Consider the following 21319-nt stretch of genomic DNA (forward strand, 5'->3'; position numbering starts at 1 on the left):
GAATCGGTGCCTCTGTTGCCAAGTTATTGCCTTTTTTGTCAATATGCATATCAGTTCTTTAGTGCAATGTGGGTGTTACTATTTACCCTTTTGGTGCAATGACAATACCCTTATTGCTACAATGTGCTCATTTGCACTTTGACAAAACCAGAAATATGTTAGCAACAGAGACCCAGATTTATGAGGGGAAAATTGATTCAGGTGACCATAACCTATCTATCTGTGGTTCTGGGATAAAATAATGGAATGGTAACACTCCCTTTAAGAGGGAATTGCCGATCACAGAAAGTGATGGCATATGGCAAAGATACGGCATTACTTTCTGATCACTGCTGGTCCAAACTTCAGTGTTGTCCAATTCTCTGTCATTATGTGTCATAAGGGACAGCGATAAGAACCACATTTACTCCAACCTACCACTGAAAGATAAAACTGCCTGATGAAACTAAACCAAAACCTGGTAGAGCTTCAAAGGGCATCTTTATGCTCAGAGAACAAAGTCCAACTCCAGGAGACATAGCTAAGTCATAAAAAACTAAACTCCATTTGATATCTTTGGACAGCTATTAAAAAATAGTAATATCCCGTTAATACATAACACAGCACAAACACCGCCAAATAGTTGTCTCCTACATGAAGATCTCTATCGTCTTAAACACCAGAGAACATTAGCAGCCAAGTTATAAGCTAAAGAAATAATAATGTAGAAAAGAACAGATTATAGAACATGGAAGAGAGATTTATTCTTGTATTTCTTTAACTCAATAGGGAGTTGTTTGAGTCTGTAAAACTTTTGGTCCAGTAATACATTTACATATTGTTACACAAAAGTTGTTGCAGCAATCTGATATCGAGGAGGGAATTCTAGGTAAGATCTCCGCTGTCAGTGAATGGAATCAATATTTTTGATATATTAAAGGAATCATCACAAAAAGACTTTCATAGGGTACTAATATTCTGTGCATGAGTTATCCATTCATTAAAACAGCCATTATGTGGTACTACGTCCTCCAACATTATCAGGCTAGGTTCACATCTGTACCTGGATTCCATTTGGGCATTCTATTCCCAAATCTGCTTGAAAAACGCAGAATTAAATGTCAGTCTTGGTCGTATCAAGTCTCACCCTCTGAAGCGGGCCAAACACATTACATTAATATCAGCTGAACCTCACCAATTTTCATGTTTGATCCTTTTGTACCCGGGGAAAAATAAGCAGCCATCAGAGGAGTCTCAGATTGGCCAAACTCAACAATTACAATGTTTTGGAATGTCAGGAGAGATATTTGCTGCTGTTTTACTCCCATGGTCCAGTTCAGAAAACATACAAGTGTATGAGGGGGGGAGGGGGGGTGTCAAACAGGCATAAAAAGTAACTGGTACCCCAATTCACAATGACATTTCTAGCAGCAGGTTTGGAACAGGAAAGCCTTTGATAATATATTCTTCCTAATGCAAAGAGTGATATCACAGTCCAGATGTAATACACAAAGTGATGTCAAAGAACATGGATAGTGCACCCAGTGATATCACTAAACACAGTAACATCATTGCACAGAGATAATACATACAGTGATGAAGATTTACCAATGATCAGGGGCATATTCTGATGGGTGCGACTGGGCCCGGAAGGGTACAAGATCTGCGACCAACTGGAGATGGCCATGGCCCCACAGCACTATGACAGCGGTTGGGGAAAGCCTGGTTTCATGACCGCTATACATCTCCTTAATGGAAAGGGGCCCAGTTCCAATAGTAACCTGCCAAGGGGGTGATTTAAAAAATAAATATATAAATAAATAAATAAATAAATAAAATGCACTTATATAATAGTTACCAGCATCCACTTTGTGACTGTTCCAGTTTGTGACCAAAGTCACATTCCCTCGGGGTTAACACTGTGCCTAAGCAGTCGGGTGAGCTGATGTCATTGTGTGGGTGCCATTGTGGAGCATATTATACTGTGTGAGGCTCCTTCACTATTTACATTGCACGGAATCTGTTTTTATAGCAGACATGAGATATTATTACAGGCTGTAATAAAATTGTATGGTCCTTTATGATGTAAATAGTGAAGGGGTCACAGCACTCACAAAAGCACCATGGTCCAAGGGGCCACACAGTGGCTCAGTGGTTAGCCTTGCAGCACTGGAGTCCTGGGTTCGAATACCGACAGGAACAACATCTGCAAGGAGTTTGTATGTTCTCCCCGTGTTCGCGTGGATTTCCTCCCATTCTACAAAAAGACATACTGATAGGAAAAAGAAACGTACATTGTGATCCCTATATGGGGCTCATAATCTACATTTAAAAACAAAAGCACCATGGTCCCTTCAAACAGTTGATCAGCATGGTCCCTGGGTGTTGGGCCTCCACTAATCTCTTGTTAGGACCCCATAGATCAGCTGTTTCTCAGAACATGCAGCTCCCAGTATTGTTTACATGCCAGGTGATAAATCTCCCCAATGATTTCAGTTATATACGTATATACGACAACTCTAGATGACTTCACCTCTGTGTCAGTGATGGATCAGCGAGAGTCTGCAGGGCTGATTTACAGACAAATACAGTCTGGGGGATGTCCAGATAAAAGAGTTTTTTTCAGACTTGAAATGTGTAGGATGACTGGCTCTTAATCTAGATTGTATGTGTCCTTAAATAAAGTTTTAGACTTTACCCTTGTGTGCTGAACATTCCCTACTTTACAGTCTTGTCTTAGTATATTGTTATCGGTGGAAGCACAGTACAAAAGTAATAAAGACAGTATAGACCATAAGGTTACATTATTAAGATCATAAAGACAGTGATATCACAGTACTGGAATAATAAAGATCGTAAGGTTACAGTACAAAGTGATGTCACTGTACTGGAATAATGCACATGATATCATAGCACATATGGTAATTTATACAGACAGTCAGTATGTAGTCTCTGACATAGCATAGCATAGCATAGCATAGTACAGTATAGTATAGTATAATATAGTATAGTATAGTACAGTTTAATATAAAAACAGACAGTGGTCACAGACCAGGAATAATACATAAAGAAATGCTGCAGAGAGGAGATAATGCTCATACATGGGGTGATAGTGGAACGCTATAGTACAACAGGTATACACTAGTTGTCACTATCTGAACCTTATGCCTCAGTGGGATGGGCGGGCCCCCTGTTTTTTGAGCCCTACAGCAGCTGCAATGCCTACTAGCCTGGTAGTTACACCCAGAGGGTCCTGAGGGATAACTGTCCACCGAATGTTTATTGGCCAGCTCTCACTTACAAAACAATCTGTGAATGGAGTAGGAAGTCGGGCCTATTATGTTGTGTAATGTTCCTGTTGCTGTATGATAAGGCAATACTGAACTCCTGGAGATTCAGTGAGGATTAGGGTGTCTCCATGTGGTTTAACAGGGTGCCATCCTGTCTCAGAGCCTGCAGACAACTGTAGCTGCCATATGCTAGACACAATACAAAGCAGAGAGACTGTCAGAGAGAACTTCATGATTCACTGTATCTGAGCAGGAGTATGAGTAACGGATGGTTTTAGATACTGTTGTACAAACATAGATCCTATTACAGATGACTTTTGACATTGAATTATTGCATGCACTTTATTCTCCCTCTTCATGCATATATCGGCACATTAAAGAGTATGGAACATGGTACGAGAATGCATAACTAGCAGTTACCTAATATTATAGTAATCACGAGGCCAAAGCCATAAAAGCAGCAGGTATGGCCCTATTGGGTCTGTAGGACAAAGCCCTGCAAGGTTAATACCAAAAGGGTCCTGTTTGTACAAGAAATAATTTCTATTATAATACTGTTTTTTTGGAATTGACAACTAAGCAATTCTCTTCACCAAACCAGACCTTTAGTTTTAATAAATATTATTAATATTTAAAACTCTGCATTGTGCCGTCCTTCTGTACTTCATCCTGGAAATATTAAAGGGGTTATCCAGCTTTTCTAAAAAAAAGAAAAAAAAAAAAAAGATAAATTTAGATCAGAGGAAATGTAGCTATCACTACCCCCGTAGATGAGCTGCATCCATGGGGGTCCAACTATACCATATGGTTTACAAGCTGGGCACTGCGCTTCTCACCTGCAGTATTATTGATAACAGCAGTTGTGACTACTTTAGCAGTTGCCCCATAAACCTGAATGTGTAATACTGATCTCCTATTTTAGAGACAGGCCATCAATTTTGAAAAAGTGGATAACCCCTTTAATAAGGTATGTCTCTACACAGTCTCAGTACTGATAAAGCAGTTGTCAGTGTTCATGAGCACACCCTGTGGTCAAGGGATGTTATAACACCCAATTGTCAATTTATACATGTGTTAGAAGGATGGCACAAAGCATTAACGAATTCAAGAATTGTTAGTTTATGGGATACTAGCTTGTACCCGCGACTTCGTCTGCGGTCATGTAACAATTGGGCCCGACACCGATGTGTGAAACTGTGAGAGTACTTTAAAAATGTGGATGTGATAGAACATGTGATATTTTGTATTGTGTATGTAGTAAGGCTGCTGGGGTTTATTAGTGTAAAGTGACTGTGGGGTGAGGGTTAAACCTGAGGCGGCCAGCTAGTTGGTGGCTGGCAATGTGAGGACGTGTGTGTGAGTGTAAGTGTGTGTAATTCTCCACCTGGGGTTCGGACTCTTGGGTTTGTGAGTGTCCTGGCAAGAAGCCATGTATGTTAGCCACAGCAAAAGTAGCCTATGTTTCAATCCCAAGTGATAACTAAGTTTGTGGAAAATTTGAGGCAAACCCGTGGAGGCGTTTTAGCGTGATTAAGGAACAAACATCCAAACATCCAAAGGCTTCTCCAAGCAGAATTATACTGATGACCAATGCTTTGAATAGGTCATCAATATTAGACTGGTGGGCAGAGGCATAACTTGAAGATCCTGGGCACCAATGCAAACTCTGTTACAATCTGTGAAAATTTTATGTGGCAGAGGGACCTTTGCCCCCCCCCATCCCCCAGCACATTAGGGTCCAGAGCCTGGTAGTGATTGCTACCTCTGAACCCCCTATAACTACATCCCTGCTGGTGGAGGTCCAAAATCCAAGACAACCTCTGAACAGCTGTTCTCAGCAGCTACTATATGGAGAAGAGAGCTTGAAGCAGATAGCTCCTATACAACTGCTACACAGAAAACAGAGCTAAGTAGCCCAACTACTACCTAGAATAGAGCAGTCTGCTTCTGGCTCTTTTTCCTATGTAGAGACCCCATCCAATCTGATAGTGAGGACTTAACCTAAGGATAGGTCATTAATAGTATTGGCCCAGAGGGTTGCAAAGTTCTCTTAGGGCTAGTTCACACGTGGGCAAAGGGGCGGATTTTGACAGCGGAATTCGCTTCAAAAACCGCCCCTTTAACATGGTGGTCTATGTAGACCGCTAGCTTTTTTTTTCTCCTAGCGGTTTATCACCGCTAGTGGAAAAAAGAAGCGACATGACCTTTCTTCAGGCGGAAAACGCCTGAAGAAATGAATAGAAGTGAATGGGAGGCGAAAACCGCACGGTAAAAAACCGCGCGGTTTTTTGCACACAATACCGCGCGGTTTTCGCCCGCGGTTTCTATAGCACATATAGGAAAAAAAAAAACTAGCGAAAACCGCGTCAAAAACCGCGCGGAATGCAAAAAACCGCGTCGAAAAAACTCCCAGCGGTTTTTAACCTTGCACAAATAAGCTAGGCGGTTTTCACGTGTGAACTAGCCCTTAAGGCTTAGACCCTACATAGCGGGCTGCTGTGAAAAAGTGCTGCAGGGAAAACCACGGGGGAAACATATCAGTTTTTCCAGCAGCATTTTTCAGAGAAAATCCCTCTGCGGACTTTTTGCTTCTGTTATACCAAAACGGAAACCGCTGACGTTTCCATAGGTATAATTCCAAAAAACGCAACGGTTTTGTAAATGGCAGCATTTCCCCTGCATGTATTTTTGTGCAATATGTGGATGGTATTCACTAGATACTCATCTACTTTGCAGGGACTGTAAAATTCTGCATTTTTTGCCACAGCGTTTACACCACTTGGGGCTCTGGCCTAAAGGAGTTTTTCAAGCCTGGATTTTAATGATCTAATGGTTTAATGGCCTATCCATTCGGTGGTAGTCAGACAGCCGGCACCGCACCTATCTCTGCTATGCATCTGTTTATGAAGCAGCCATGTGATTTATAACATGTTAATGTACACATTTTAATGCACCGTATATAACATGTAACATGTAATGTTAATGTACCGTATGTAACATGTACCATATATACTCGAGTATAAGCCGAATTTTTAAGCACAGTTTTTGTACTGAAAAAGCCCCCCTCGGCTTATACTCGAGTCAGCAAAAAAAAGGATTTTTTTTTTTTAGGAGGGGGGGGGGTCTATGACCAGCTGCAATATCAATGTATAGAATCTCCCATAAAATAGTGGGGGGGGGAAATGGAGCTTATAAAAAATAGAATAAAAGTTGTAAATCACTCCTTTCCCTAGAATACATACAAAAGTAGAAAATGACTGTGAGACACATACACATTATGTATCCCTGTGTCTGAAAGTGCCCGGTCTACTGAATATTGGGTATCTGCAGTGCTCCTGTTCCGTCGGGAAGGGGTTACTAGGAGCAGATACCCTATATACAGCCAGGCTAAATTCCAAGTGGGGAAAAAAACAGCAGTCCTCAAGCTCAGGGAAGGGGCAGACAGACAACCAAAACACCCCCTCCCCTTTCCCAGCACCCAACTACTGCACCCAAAAACTCTGACCATTTTAATTTTTGAAATTTTCCAGTAGCTACTGCATTTCCCCCCCTTAGGCTTATACTCGAGTCAATAAGTTTTCCCAGTTTTTTGTGGTAAAATTAGGGGCCTCGGCTTATATTCGGGTCGCCTTATACTAGAGTATATAGGGTTCCTCTTAAATACCACACATTATATTTACCTCCTTTGCAATTATTTGATACAAAATATTTGATCACTATTATTCTTTGTGTAATTTTTTAGCCCTGGTTTATGGGGATAAGCTGTGGGATGTACCAATCCCTTCTGATCGGTTCCCTGGCCATGGAAAGCTAACCTGGGAGCCAGAATGTCAGTACCAACTTCGCCACCTACAGGACGGAGCCCGTATTTCTTCTGTTTTACCACCTAACATAGAAGGTCATTGGATTTCCACAGGGTAAGAGACTATTATGATACTAGATTGTTCTTTTCACATACCATCATCCTTCAGGCATTTCTTTACAGAGGTATTCGGGAAAGCTTTTTTTATCTTGTTTCTGTTAAGGTACATCTGGTAAAAGGTAAAACAGTCTTAGGCTATGTTCACACCTGCATTGGCTGTAGTACCAGTTTTTGATAGATCCATCAAAACAAATGGAAAATTTAGAAAAATGGATGGACAAATGGATAGAAACATATTACTTTCTGTTTGTATCATCTCTCATTGATTTTAATAGAAAAAAAATACATCCAGCACGGTTCAGTTTATTTGAATGGAGAGAAAATTCCTGTAGGTGTTTTTTTTTCTCCATGAAACACTTCCAGGTCACACAGAATACTTTGATTGAAATAAAGCTTTACAAACAGAAGATGAAAGAAATCCCACATTGCTTCTTTAAGATGCTGGCTGGTTAAAAACCATTTTCTATTTGGGTATTGATAGAAGAGGGTTACTCTACTTAGGACCCTCATCTATTAGTGAAGAATGGATACAAAGATTGCCTCTCTGCCTCTATAGGGCCCATCTTGTATGTGCATTAAACAGACATTGAGTTCATTAATGGTAACTGTACGATATAGTTCATTTCCTGTATGGTTGATACTGCAGAATTGTGAATGCTGCTCTGGAGTATAATACTGGCTGTAAACGCAGGATAAATGGCAAACTGCAACTGTTGCTTAGGCATAAAATTAATGATTTCACTTTTTTCCCCTCTAGATGTGAAGTTCGGCCAGGACCAGAATTCCTTACAAGATCCTATACGTTCTACCCCAGTCGTCTGTTCAAGGCCCTCCAGTTCTATTACTCAGACCCTAAATGCCAGTGGCCCTTGTATTCTCTTGTGATCAAAGGAAAAGTGCGCCTTCGCCAGGCCTCATGGATAACAAGGGGAGCTACAGAGGCAGATTACAGTTTGCACAAAGTTGGGATTGTATTTTACAACCAGGAGGCCATGAGTAATATCAGAGCCCAGATGAACAGGACTTGTGTGGGTTTTGTATCTACTGGCAGAACCTGGGCTCCAGGAAGACTATATGAGCTCCTCAGTGCCAAGGCTGACAGAGACTGCACAGCGGCACTAAACTTTACCATGCATGAGCTTAGCCTTGTGAGACTGGAGAAACAATACATATCCCAGGAGAAGGGAGGGCTGGTAGAGAAACTCTTTCTGGGAGACATCCATACAGAAATGTCAGAGAGGCTCCATTACCGACCTAATGGATACCAGCAGCCCTTGCAGAGCGCTTTGGTAGGTATCAGTAATCCAACATTACAATATGCTTCACACACATATATCTACAGGTTGTATGTACACTGAGTGGCCAAAAGTCATGGGCAGGTACCAGATGCGCCGTTAATAGCGGGTCGCCCCTCCATGAGCCCTGATAACTACAGCAAAACAACGAGGCATGGACTCAACAAGGTGTTGGAAGAGATCTGGAGGGATATTATCCCCAAAGTCTGCACTACAGCCCACAACTGGTCCTGTTTAGTTGGCACTGGGTCCATGGAGTGGACACTGGTATCCACAGCATCCCATGAATGCTCTATGGGGTTGAGGTCGGTCGGGCGAGCGGGCAGGCCAATCGAGGGTCATGAGGTCACTGGTGTGTTCATTAAGCCAGTCCCGTGGCACCAACGAGCAATCACATGTTGCATTGTCCTGTTGGTACACAGCATCCCCATCAGAGAACTCCAACACCAGAAAGGGGTGCAGATGGTCTGCCATAAGTTGCATGTATCGAGCGCTGGTCATTGATCCCTGCACCCAGACAACGGGGCCCAATTGCGATAATGTGAACACGGCCCAGACCATGATGAAGTCACCTCCCGCCTGGACACGTCCCTGTTGGCATGCAGGATCCATGGCTTCATGGGTCATACACCACACCCTCACATGCCCATCGGCTCTGTACAACTGGAACCATGATTCATCAGACCATGTCACATACCGCCACTGTTCCATGGTCCAATGACGATGGTGGCGGGCCCATGCCGGTCTTCGAGCTCTGCGTTGCGGCATCAGCAAAGGGACACGGGTCAGGCGTCAACTGTTGAAGCATATGCGGTGCAGTTCTCGGCGTACAGTCCTGGTGGAAATGGGGTTCTGGCACCCCACATTCAAATCGGCGGCAATTTGGCTCACGGTTGACACTCGTGGTTGACCGTTGTGCCAGTCCATGCGGCTTCCAACGTTGTCTCTGCGATATTGCAGGTCCACCTAAGACACTGTTGACCTCAGAAACCCAAATTCCCGGGTAATCTCCAAAATGCTATGCCCCATGCGTCTTGTACCGAATATCATCTCACGTTCAGAGTCACTTAACTTGCGTCGTGCGGCCATGTTCACGAGACACCTGTCTGCATCAGACTGCTCAGATATCCTGGTGATACTAGCGCCATAGGCTGCATCATGTCACACTGTTTCAGTGTCATATCTGACACAGCCAGCACTGGGACATGCCTTCTGGTGACTTTTGGCCACTGAGTGTATTTAAGCTTGTTATAGGTATTGTCCTACCTACCTACAAGTGTCTCCCAATAGTGCTTATGTCGTACTGTCTGACTTCCCTTCATTTATCTAATAGTATATCTACTTAAACACCTGTATAATACTCCAGAGCTGCACTCGTAGTTCTGCTGGTAGTATCTCACAACAGTTGTAACACCTGTAATAGTTGAACTGAGTGCATAAAATGCAGTAGAAAACACAGCAATGAATACTGGGATATGCAAAACTGTGGATAAAGCTCTCCAATATAATACAGGATTAATCTCAGCATCTATGCTTACCACACTACGCCAAATTAAAAAAAAAAATCTGTCAAGGGGTCCCTAATAGTGGAAGAGGTTTATGGAGTAGGGGGTGTTGTCTAGACATGACATGCATGCAGAGAACACTATAGTGTATACACTATAGTGTATAGAATTGTTGAAGTGGCACCCTAACTCCTTAAAGAGCACAAATACCCCCAGTACTCAGTGTATGGGTCCCGATAAAGAGTCTCTGTATTAGGTCTTCACAATATTACTGCAAGGTCAGGCAGGTCGTGTTTAGCAAGAGTAACAGAAGCTCAGCTATAGATGCTAAAAGCATGTATGTCAACCCTGGCCGACCTAGAACTCATCTGCCAGTGCAGGTAAAAATGACCCTCACCATGATCAGTGCCCTCTGCATCATGCATCAATGTAGAATGAGACCCCTACATCCCACTAAATATTTGTCATTGTCACAATAACTGTCCTAAAGAAAACTTTCACCTTTATTTATCTTCTGACATGCCTTAAAGTCCCAGAAATGAAGAGCCGCAATTTCTCTTCAGTAGTGATATCTCCATTCAATTATGCCCCCTGTGAATCTACAGACCTCATAATGGCATCTCCTCTACATCTAAACAGTACATAAGATAAGATAATCCTTTAATAATCCTTTAATAGTTAATATATATATATATATATATATATATATATATATATATATAATTATTTCTGTTTAAGAAATGTTTAAATGGCCGTTTACTCATTCTTCCAATGTATGCTTTCCTTTGCAGCATCACGTCCATCCATGTCACATCTGCAGCTTGATATACAACTCTGATGAACACCATCCACCGATACTGCCCAATACTACAGAACCTCCAGCCCTTCTTGGTGGGAAATGGGTGAGCAGCCAATGTGAGGTTCGCCCAGCTGTGCTGTTTCTCACCCGCTACCTGACATTTCATGAAGATAACCGAACCTGGGAAGGATTTTACTACCATTATGCTGACCCACTCTGCAAACAGCACACCTTTACACTCCGAGCTACAGGTCATTATACCAAAGGAGTGCCCTCTAAGCAAGTGAAAGGTGGCACAGAGTTGGTGTTTACTGTAAGCCAAGTATGGGTGACGCCTCTGAACCAGGCCTTCTTATGGATGTTGAATGCCTCTAGGATTGGGAGCTGTGGCACATTAGGATCATGGGCTATAGGGCAGGAACAAGATATTACAATGACAGGGGGCTGCGACGTGTTGGGTATCAGGCTTCCTCACACAGAATATGAGTTGTTTAAGATTGCACAGGACAACCATAAGAGATATCTCTTGTATATGGGAGAAAGGCCAACAGATGGCTCCAGCCCATCAACACCCAACAAGCGGCCAACTTCCTACCAGCCCCCGCTGATCCAGTGCTCTTCTGAGCCAACACTGCCTTCTAAGCAACATCAGTCTACAGATTTTGCCCTGAACATTGCACCCTTACCCCAACCACCGTTTTGGGCTCTGCTGATGTTAATGTTTATTATATTACATATTTTAAGACCAAACTGAACCATACCGGCTGTTTTCTCAGGTGCAGTTCTCAGAGCTGGGACAATCTTGTACTCGACTTAAAAGATAACAAAAAATATGTCTTGAGGTTCTGCTTTGTTTGTTATGTTAAAAGATATTGTACATAGTATTCTATCTAGCTAATGCACTTGCTGAAAAGATGATGTACATCTCTTTCTTCAAAACCCTTGGTGCTGGAGGAGGTTACTCTGCAAATGTCTGCATAATGGGCTGCATTGAGCCAAATGAGTGGACAGACTGTGTAGTGTGGGGAAGGGGCAGACATCTGCAATTCTTTTATGTATTTAACCCTTAAAGACAGTACACTTCCAGGGAAGGAACCTATAGAGCAGAGTATTTTGAAGGTGTCATATATTGAGCAAATGAGGTTTATCATGTCCTGTCAAGGGATACACCACTCGTATTAAAAAATGTCTGGACACATGATACACGTGTACATGGGCACATGATACAGACACGTCTGGTGGAAATGGCTGCCTCATCTGAAATCAATTCTCAACACTTAGTGGTGTAATGACTTGTGCACCCTATTGTACTATAGATCCTTACAGTGCCTAGTACTTCTCCCAAAAACTTCTATGGAGACATTCTGTACCTTCAATGTTACGTGAATAAATCCATCAATAACTAAATCTGAAGCATACCCTATTGGACAATGTATTGAAGAAATTGTACAGAAATGCCTCCATTAAAGAGGACCTTTCACCATATCTGGGCACAGGCAGTGTTATATACTGCCAGAAAGCTGACAGTGCGCTGAATTCAGCGCACTGTCGGCTTTCCCGATCCGTGCCCGGTGTAAAGCGCTATCGGTCCCGGTACCGTAGCGCTTTACAGTCAGAAGGGCGTTTCTGACCATTAGCCAGAGACGTTCTTCTGCCTCGCGGCGCCAATCACGCTGTGCTGTGGAGCCGGGAGGAACGCCCCCTCCCGCTCCTGATAATGCTGGTCTATGGACAAGCTGTGTGAGCAGAGGGAGGGGGGCGTTCTTCCCGGCTCCACAGCACAGCGCGATTGGCGCCGCGAGGCAGAAGGACGTCTCTGGCTAATGGTCAGAAACGCCCTTCTGTCCATAGAAGAGCTACAGTACCGGGCCGTAAGCTCTTCACACCGGGCACAGATCGGGAAAGCCGACAGTGCGCTGAATTCAGCGCACTGTCAGCTTTCTGGCAGTATATAGAACTGCCTGTGCCCGGATATGGTGAAAGGTCCTCTTTAACAGCAATGATGCTGAGCTGCCCTCCCAGACATGGACCAGTATTGTGTCTGCTAGAAAATAGACATGTTTCTCCAGTCCAGGAGGAGTCATTTAGGCTAGAACCATAAATTGGTGAAATGGAGGTTTTTTGTTTGCAGTGTAAATGCAAGTGTCACAAACCCTATATGTTATTGGGTTGAATTAAATTTTATTTGACCTTATCCAAATATCACAGATATAAAATGCTGCAGAAAACCCACTGGCATGTGTATTTGAAGAACGCAGAATGTTGAAAGTGGACATCTACTTTCTAGAATTGATGGCCTATTCTATTGATGGTGAGGGTAGATTCTGCAGTGCGGTCCCATAGACTTCAAGCAGGAGAGTGCTGCGATAACTATACTGACAGCTACAGTTTGTGCAGATCTGATACTGATGGCCTATCAGAAGTGTCCGCCTTCCCCCTTAGAAGTCTATAGGCATAAAATACTAGTTTTTTTGCAGCCGAAAATGGTAAAGGCAATGTAAAAGCGGGTGTGCTTTTTTTGTCTGCTGGACTTCTGCAATATGTGGCCTTAGCCTGAATAAGACACTGTACAGCACTACTCAGGCTGCATGAGGCGGGGATTTTTACCAGGATTTAGATATTAATGACCTTATTGGATCAGCGCCAGATATTAGACCCTCTGCTGATCTGATATTGATGACATATATTGGTCAGAACTAGAACAATGTATGGAGTGAGACGCACACAACTTTGTACACCATGTAGTGACCATGCTGGTAACTGCAGCTCACATTCTATTCACTAAAATCTGAGAAAACCCCTTTAATTTATATCACAGGATGACTTTGGCTGATAGGGGGCGTTCACACTTGCGCCCATATCTGCTCGCTTGGACATGCAGGACTTTGCTTTTAAAATCCATTCAAATGAATGGGTTATAAAACTGACCGCCGGGAAGCTGTCCCCTGTGCAGTTTCTCTGGCGATTTAGGATGGAGACCTGGCAGGCGGACTCGGGCACAAGTGTGAACGGCACCTTAACGGATGTAATAAAAAAAATAATAACATAGAAATATATATGAGTATACAAATAACAATAGAAACCAAGTGTGCACACTATATGTGTATATATGTATTCCCTGGAAAATTCCATCAATCCCATAATTTAGTAATATATAATAAATCTTGAAATATAGATTAAGAAAGAATTATGGGACTCTTCAAAGCTAATTTTTTTTGTATTGGCATTTTACTGTGGGCTATCTTCAAGGCTAAAATAAATTGTATATACTTTTCTATGGCTGTCTAATAATTGACGTTTCATGATTCGGCACACATCAGACACCGGTAATAACAGAATAAAGGGATATGATCATGTTTCTCTACATCCAATGTGATCTTCAAAAGGCCCACCTACCATTGTCTCATGTCACACCATCAAATCCCCATATCTCAATTTTACAGGAAACTTTCTAGATGAGTTTTCCCAAAACAATAGTGCCACCTTCAGGCCATAAGGAGGTACTGTGCCCCAGTCTCGACTAAAAAAAAAAATGTGCATATACTGTATATTGTATATAAGGGGTCTGAAGTAGCCCTGCTTAGTGGGAGGGTGGTAAGAGATACTGCTGATTGTAGAGCGGACCTGCCGGCGGGCAAATCACATCACCGTTCTGCATTTGTAAAAAGCAGTTTTTACTGCTATTGACTTCATTAGACCCTTGATGAATCGCATAATAAGCAGATGAAACGCATAGGACTATGATATAGTAGTTAATATATTTTGTGTGACACTGCCAATTGGTTAAGTTTGCTCTTCGGACCAAATAGGCAGATAGTTCATCTCTGACACCTCTGTTGGTGTTGGCGCTAGGCCAGTAACATCAGAGCTAGGAGGTTGGACATCTGCCCTTTCCATTTGATTTACCGTATATACTCGAGTATAAGCCGACCCCCCTAATTTGACCACAAAAAACAGGGAAAACTTATTGACTCGAGTATAAGCCTAGGGGGGAAATGCAGCAGCTACTGGAAAATTTCAAAAATTAAAATGGTCGTAGTTTTTGGGTGCAGTAGATGCTGGGGAAGGGGAGGGGGTGTTTTGGTTGTCTGTCTGACCCTTCCCTGAGCCTGAGGACTGTTTTTTTTTCCCCCACTTGGAATTCAGCCTGGCTGAATATAGGGTATCTGCAGTGCTCCTATTAACCCTTTCCTGATGGAACAGGAGCACTTCAGATAACCTATATTCAGTAGACCGGGCACTGTCAGACACAGGGATACCTAATGTGTTTGTGTTTCACAGTCATTTTCTACTTTTGTATGTATTCTAGGGAAAGGAGGGATTAAGAACTTTTATTTATTTATTTATTTAAATTTTTTGCACTATTTTATGGGAGATTCTATACATTGACATTGTGGCTGGTCATAGACCCCCCTCACCCTCCTTAAAAATTTTTTTTTTTTTTTTTGCTGACTCGAGTATAAGGGGGGCTTTTTTTAAGGGGGGCTTTTTCAGCACAAAAACTGGGCTGAAAAATTTGGCTTATACTCGAGTATATACGGTAGGTCCTGCAAACTAAGTCTGTATTGGTGGCAGAAGCTCACGAATTCTGGACATTATAGGGAGTAAGGGACTTTGGATAGATTGAGATCACAAATGGAAAAAGCAGTCCATTCATTTCTATGGGGAGCGCTCGCATGCCGGCTCCCATAGAAATGAATGGGAAGTGTCCGACAGCCCTGCTGTAACTCCGGCGTGTACGGCTCTGATACACACCGGCGTTACGTAGTGTGCATGCACCCTTAGGGGCACTAGTGTTGTTCCTGTCTGTGAAACAGCGGTAGCAGATGCCCCTCACTTAACCCAGTGTTTTTGTAGAATTAACCAATACAAATCTGTCCAGCCTTGTATAACGCGGCAGGTAACATGTTGTTGTTCATTCATTACAACTTTTCCACTTGCTTCAAGGTAAAAAAAAAAAAAAAAATAGTTCCACAAGCAATTGCTGTCCTCGGAGTGCACTAGATCATGGCCCAGTAGTAGGACATCAAGCTTCTTGCCTCCTGCCCATCTGTGTTTCTATGGTCCTTCAGAGAGACATTGTCACTTGGAGCAGCACTCCTGTGTGTTTTAAAACAGCAGCGGGTCCCGGTAGATATGCCTAAAATGCCAACCGTTGCAAAAGTCAAAAGATGAGATACTTGGAGTGCCGTGAGACCCCTATGCTAAAGTCATATACCACGAACTGTAACACAGAAGTACTGCCACAAGATACTTCTGGACACACGCATTTCTTAGGATACACCTGTAGGTTTCCATTAGAAATAATAAAAGTACATGCGCAACTCTCAATCAGTGGTAAATGGATGGCCACACTCTTCAGGTAGCCACACACTATGTATCTGGATGCAGTCCTAGGCCACTGGAACTTTCACTTCAATGTAAAGCTGCATTCACATGGTGCTTTTTTTTTTTTTAAATGCATGTATTTTTATTGGAAAACTGCCTGCGGTTTTTGTGCAAAACACAGTCATACAGGATAATGTCTCATAGTCTACACATTAAAGGATTCCAAAGTGGCCCCAATGAATTAAATGTTCAGCCGAAGCCAACATTTGGGGGGTTATCTAGTAACACGAGCTATGACACAGACAGTGCTGAAGAGAACAGGGAGCTGTGATGGAGACCATAGAAGGAGAGTAACTTTTTTTTTTTTTTTTTTTTTTTATGTTTAATCACCTCTCCTGGGCCTCCGCTTAGTATACTCTGGGGTCTGAATAGACTACACAGTATAATAGCAGTTTCATCTTGGACATGTTTGGTCTGGATGAAACCACTGGGCTTCCATGCCAGAAGTTACCTTTCCTTGACCTAGAGTCTATAGCTATAGAGAAAACTATAGGCCACCGAGATGCAAGATCCAGCTTACAACTGCGACCTCTGCCGCCCTTATAGCTACAACAGGACTACGATGATAGAGGAACACTAAATTTATAAAAATAAAACAACTCTAGATTTAGGGTTAAAGTCATAGCATGAGTAACCTCTCAAATGAGTGGGCCAGAAAAACCGGCTATTACCCAAACCTTATACTCCTACTCCATGATATTTGTTCTAAACGGAATAAAGAATGCAGTTTAAAGGGCTGGTGAGTTGCTGCTACTTATTTCTCTCTCAAAGTATTAAAGGGGTTGTCCACTCAAAAATAAAAAAATAAAAAAAAATAAAAAAAATATATATATATATATATATATATATATATATATATATATACACACACACACACACACACAATTTGCCAATATCCTTTTCTCGCTTTTTTTTTTTCTTTTTTTTAGGTCTGGTTAAAAACGTCCATGGTCATGTGATATAGCCTATGGCCATGTGATGGTCACTCAGGTGCATGGCTTGTTACTGAGCTGTGACTGTAACAAGCTGTCCACCTGTGTCTTCAGCACTTGATCATGGTCTGAATTTTATTCACTGAAAGTGAACAAAAGAACGACCACAAGATGATCTTGAACCATATGAGAGATTCACACAATGTATACTGGAAACTTGCTGAACTTTTAATTAAACAATAACATTTATTTGCTTAAAGAGGACCTTTCACCATATCCGGGCACAGGCAGTGTTATATACTGCCGGAAAGCTGACAGTGCGCTGAGTTCAGCGCACTGTCGGCTTTTCCGATCTGTGCCCGGTGTGAAGAGCTTACGGTCCGGTACCATAGCTCTTCTATGGTCAGAAGGGCGTTTCTGACCATTAGCCAGGGACGCCCTTCTGCCTCGCGGCGCCAATCGCGCTGTGCTGTGAGAGCCGGGAGGAACGCCCCCTCCCCCTCCTGATAATGCTCGTCTATGGACGAGCGCTGTGAGCAGATGGAGGGGGCGTTCCTTCCGGCTCTCACAGCACAGCGCGATTGGCGCCGCGAGGCAGAAGGACGTCTCTGGCTAATGGTCAGAAACGCCCTTCTGACCATAGAAGAGCTACGGTACCGGACCGTAAGCTCTTCACACCGGGCACAGATCGGGAAAGCCGACAGTGCGCTGAACTCAGCGCACGGTCAGCTTTCCGGTAGTATATAACACTGCCTGTGCCCGGATATGGTGAAAGGTCCTCTTTAAACTGGAATACCCCTTTAACTTTTAACCTAGCCAGAGGAGCAATACAAGAAATCTTCTTGGACCAGTGTGCGCCATCTTCCTTTACTTTTTCCTTTGATTAACACCATCGACAATACCAATTAGTTGTCACAAGGACAGTGGGGGCTCATCCAACCAGTCTCCAGCTTTCATTTTTTTCTAAAATGTGTGAGATAATTGAAGATAACTGAGGGATTGCTAGAAGGCAGAGTATTCTATAGGACAACACAATTTTCAGGGCAGTAGGACAGGAGACGTTCCTATGAAGAATAATGGAGAAAATGGAGGAGGGGGGGGGGGGAGCTCTTTTTGCTTCGTTTTAAAGGGAGTCTATCATTGGCTATATCGATTTTAAAATAAGCATATCTTTGCATAGCCTTTAGAAAGGCTATTCCAGGCATACCTTTCATTCAATGATCGGCACCGCCGTTTTTGAATTAGCCTGGTGTTCTTGATATGCTAATTATTCTGTACAGAACATCAAAAGCCTTGTCGATGTTCCCTGAGCACTGCTTGCATCATCAGCCGTCCCTGGTTCTCACAGCCCCCTTTGTAACAGATGTTCCCTCCTCTTACAGTTCTTCAGTGCATCCAGATCAAATAATCACATACAGCACGTGTGAGATTTTAATCGCAGTGTACAAGACTAGCTGCTCTGAAGGAAGCAGTGAAGAACTGTAGAAGGGGGGGAAATCATCTGTAAAGAAGGGGGCAGTGAGAATCGGGGAAGGCTGATGACGCAAGCGGTGCTCAGGGAACATTGAGAAGGCTTTCAGTGCTCTGTGCAGGGTCATCCCTTGGCATTTCAGACTTGGCCCTTTCCTGGATCTCCTCATACTTCACCAACCGCATATTCAGAGTCTCCCATTCGCACACCACCTCCTCGCCACGCTCTCTGTAGGTGTCCCTCAAGGGGAGCCCTCCTGTTCTCCATCTACATTCTCAGCCTGGGCCAACTCAGAATTTCATGGTTTTCAATACCACTGCTATGTTGACAACATTCAAATACACACGTGGACAAACTTGTTGGTAGCCCTCATTTAATGAAAGAAAAAGCCATAATGGTCACAGAAATAAGTTGAATATGACAAAAGTAATAAATAAAAATTCTATGAAAATTAACAAATGAAAAAGTCAGACAATGCTTTTCAACCAGGCTTCAACAGAATAAAAAAAAATAAAAAATAAAACTCATGAAACAGGCCTGGACAGAAATGATGGTTCACTTAATTTACTATTTTGTTGCCCAACCTTTTGATAGCGTGTCTCAGCTCCTCCAAAGATGCTCAAAAGGATTTAGATCAGGGCTCATAGAAGGCCACCACAGAATAGTCCAATGTTTTCCTTTGCCATTCTTGGGTGTTTTTAGCTGCGTGTTTTGGGTCATTATTAGAGATGAGCGAGTACTGTTCGGATTAGCCGATCCGAACAGCATGCTCCATAGAAATGAATGGACGCACCTGGTACTTCCGCTTTGACGGCGGCCGGCCGCTTAACCCCCCGCGTGCCGGCTACGTCCATTCATTTCTATGCGAGCGTGCTGTTCGGATCGGCTGAACCGAACAGTACTCGCTCATCTCTAGTCATTATCCTGCAAGACCCATGACCTGCAACTGAGAAAATTTTCTGACACTGGGCAGCACATTTTTCTCTAGAATCCCTTGATAGTCTTGAGATTTCATTGTACCCTGCACAGATTCAAGACACCCTGTGCCAAATGCAGCCCCGGAACATAAAATGACATGCTTCACAGTAGGGACAGTGTTCTTTTTAAGATGTGCTTCATTTTTCCGTCTGTGAACATAGAGCTGATGTGCCTTGCCAAAAAGTTCGATTTTTGTCTCATCTGTCCATAGGACATTCTCCCAGAAGCTTTGTGGCTTGCCAACAAGTAGTTTGGTTATTATTACTTTTGTCATATTCAAGTTATTTCTGTGACCGTTGTGGGTTTTTCTTTCATTAAACGAGGGGTAGCAACAACTTTGTCCACGTGTGTATATCTCTCTGGACCAGACGTTACTTGTTTGTCCAGGCTTTCAAAGTATCTAGTAACCGTAACCACTTCCTTCTCCTGTTGCTTTCTCAAACTCAACATGGAGAAAATAGAGTTCATCATCTTCGCACCACCTCATACAGCCCCTCTACCTGACTCATCTATGATAGTTAATGGAACCACGCTTACACCTGTTCTCATGAATCTGTTGCCTTGGGATAACCCTGGACTCTGATCTATCCTTCAAGTCGCACGGCCAAACCTTCAACACCTCGTCACCTCCTTCCTCACCCCTGAAATCACATAGGCGCTAGTTCACGCCCTCATTATCTCCCACTTAGATTACTGTAAAACTCTTTTCCATGGCCTTCCTGCAAATGCTTCCCCCCCAGTCCACCTTAAACTGTACTGCTCGCTTAATACACCTTTCCGCCCATTCGTCATTGGCCATTCCCTTCGCCCAAACCCTTCATTGGCTACCCGTTGCCCAGTGAATAGAGATCAAAATAATAACACTGACATACAAAGCCATCCACAACCTTTCCCTACATATATCTCTGACCTAATCTCCGGCTATATGCCAACATGCAACCTGATCCTCCAAAGACCTCCTACTCTGTTCTTATCCACTCTTCACACAACTGTCTCTAAGATTTCTCTCAAGCATCCCCCCTAGTCTGGAACTCCATAAAACTGTCCCCCACAATCTCAAACTTCAAGAAGGCCTGAAGACTCACCTATTCAGGAAGGCCTACAACCGCCAATAACACTGCTGTCACCACATCACTATCTGTACAGTCTCCCCCCTCTCACCTCATCGATCGTAAGCCCTTGCGGGCAGGGCCCTCTACCCCACTGGGCTAGTTGGTCACTGTTACTATTATATTTGCTGTGTATATTTTGTGTACCGTAAGTAAACCCTCAACTATAAAGCACCATGGAATTAATGGAGCTATATAAACAAATAATAAGCATGTCAAGAAAACCGGGCTAACTCAAAAACGGCTGCGCCAATCAAAGCATAAAAGGTAGGCCTGGAATATGGCTATGCAAAGATATACTTATTTAAAAATCGATATACCCAATGATAGACTCCCTTTAAACAGTAAATCACATAAGATCCTGTAATTTGAGTTGACTTTTATTGTAAGATGTCAGCTAACCAACCACGCCATATTTGCTGGGGATTGGAAGAATGTAAGTATATAAATGGCCATTCGGCCAAGACAAAGGTACATGTTGATGAGAGAGTTGGGACGGGTATCATACGTCTAGAACTGGTTTTAGCCTGCAATCCACAGACCTTTTGGGCAGGGGCACCCACTTGTTTAATATTGTCCTACAATATGATCTATTGACATATGTATGGTATAAACACAATTCTTCTCCATGAGCAGAACAGCAGATAACGG

At 42.9% G+C, this 21319-nt stretch overlaps 1 protein-coding gene across 1 annotated transcript; it reads left to right on the forward strand.

Moving 5' to 3' along the window:
* Positions 1–7007: 7007 nt before the first annotated feature.
* APCDD1L (APC down-regulated 1 like) lies at positions 7008–11627 on the forward strand (the record flags this gene model as incomplete). The annotated part of the gene is made up of 3 exons (XM_075278071.1): positions 7008–7186; positions 7949–8480; positions 10783–11627. Coding segments are annotated over 3 exons (1473 nt in total), but the record flags the coding sequence as incomplete, so codon positions are not given.
* Positions 11628–21319: the final 9692 nt, after the last annotated feature.

This window comes from Leptodactylus fuscus, chromosome 6 (assembly GCF_031893055.1).
Source record: "Leptodactylus fuscus isolate aLepFus1 chromosome 6, aLepFus1.hap2, whole genome shotgun sequence".
In the NCBI taxonomy this organism is placed as follows: Eukaryota; Metazoa; Chordata; class Amphibia; order Anura; family Leptodactylidae; genus Leptodactylus; species Leptodactylus fuscus.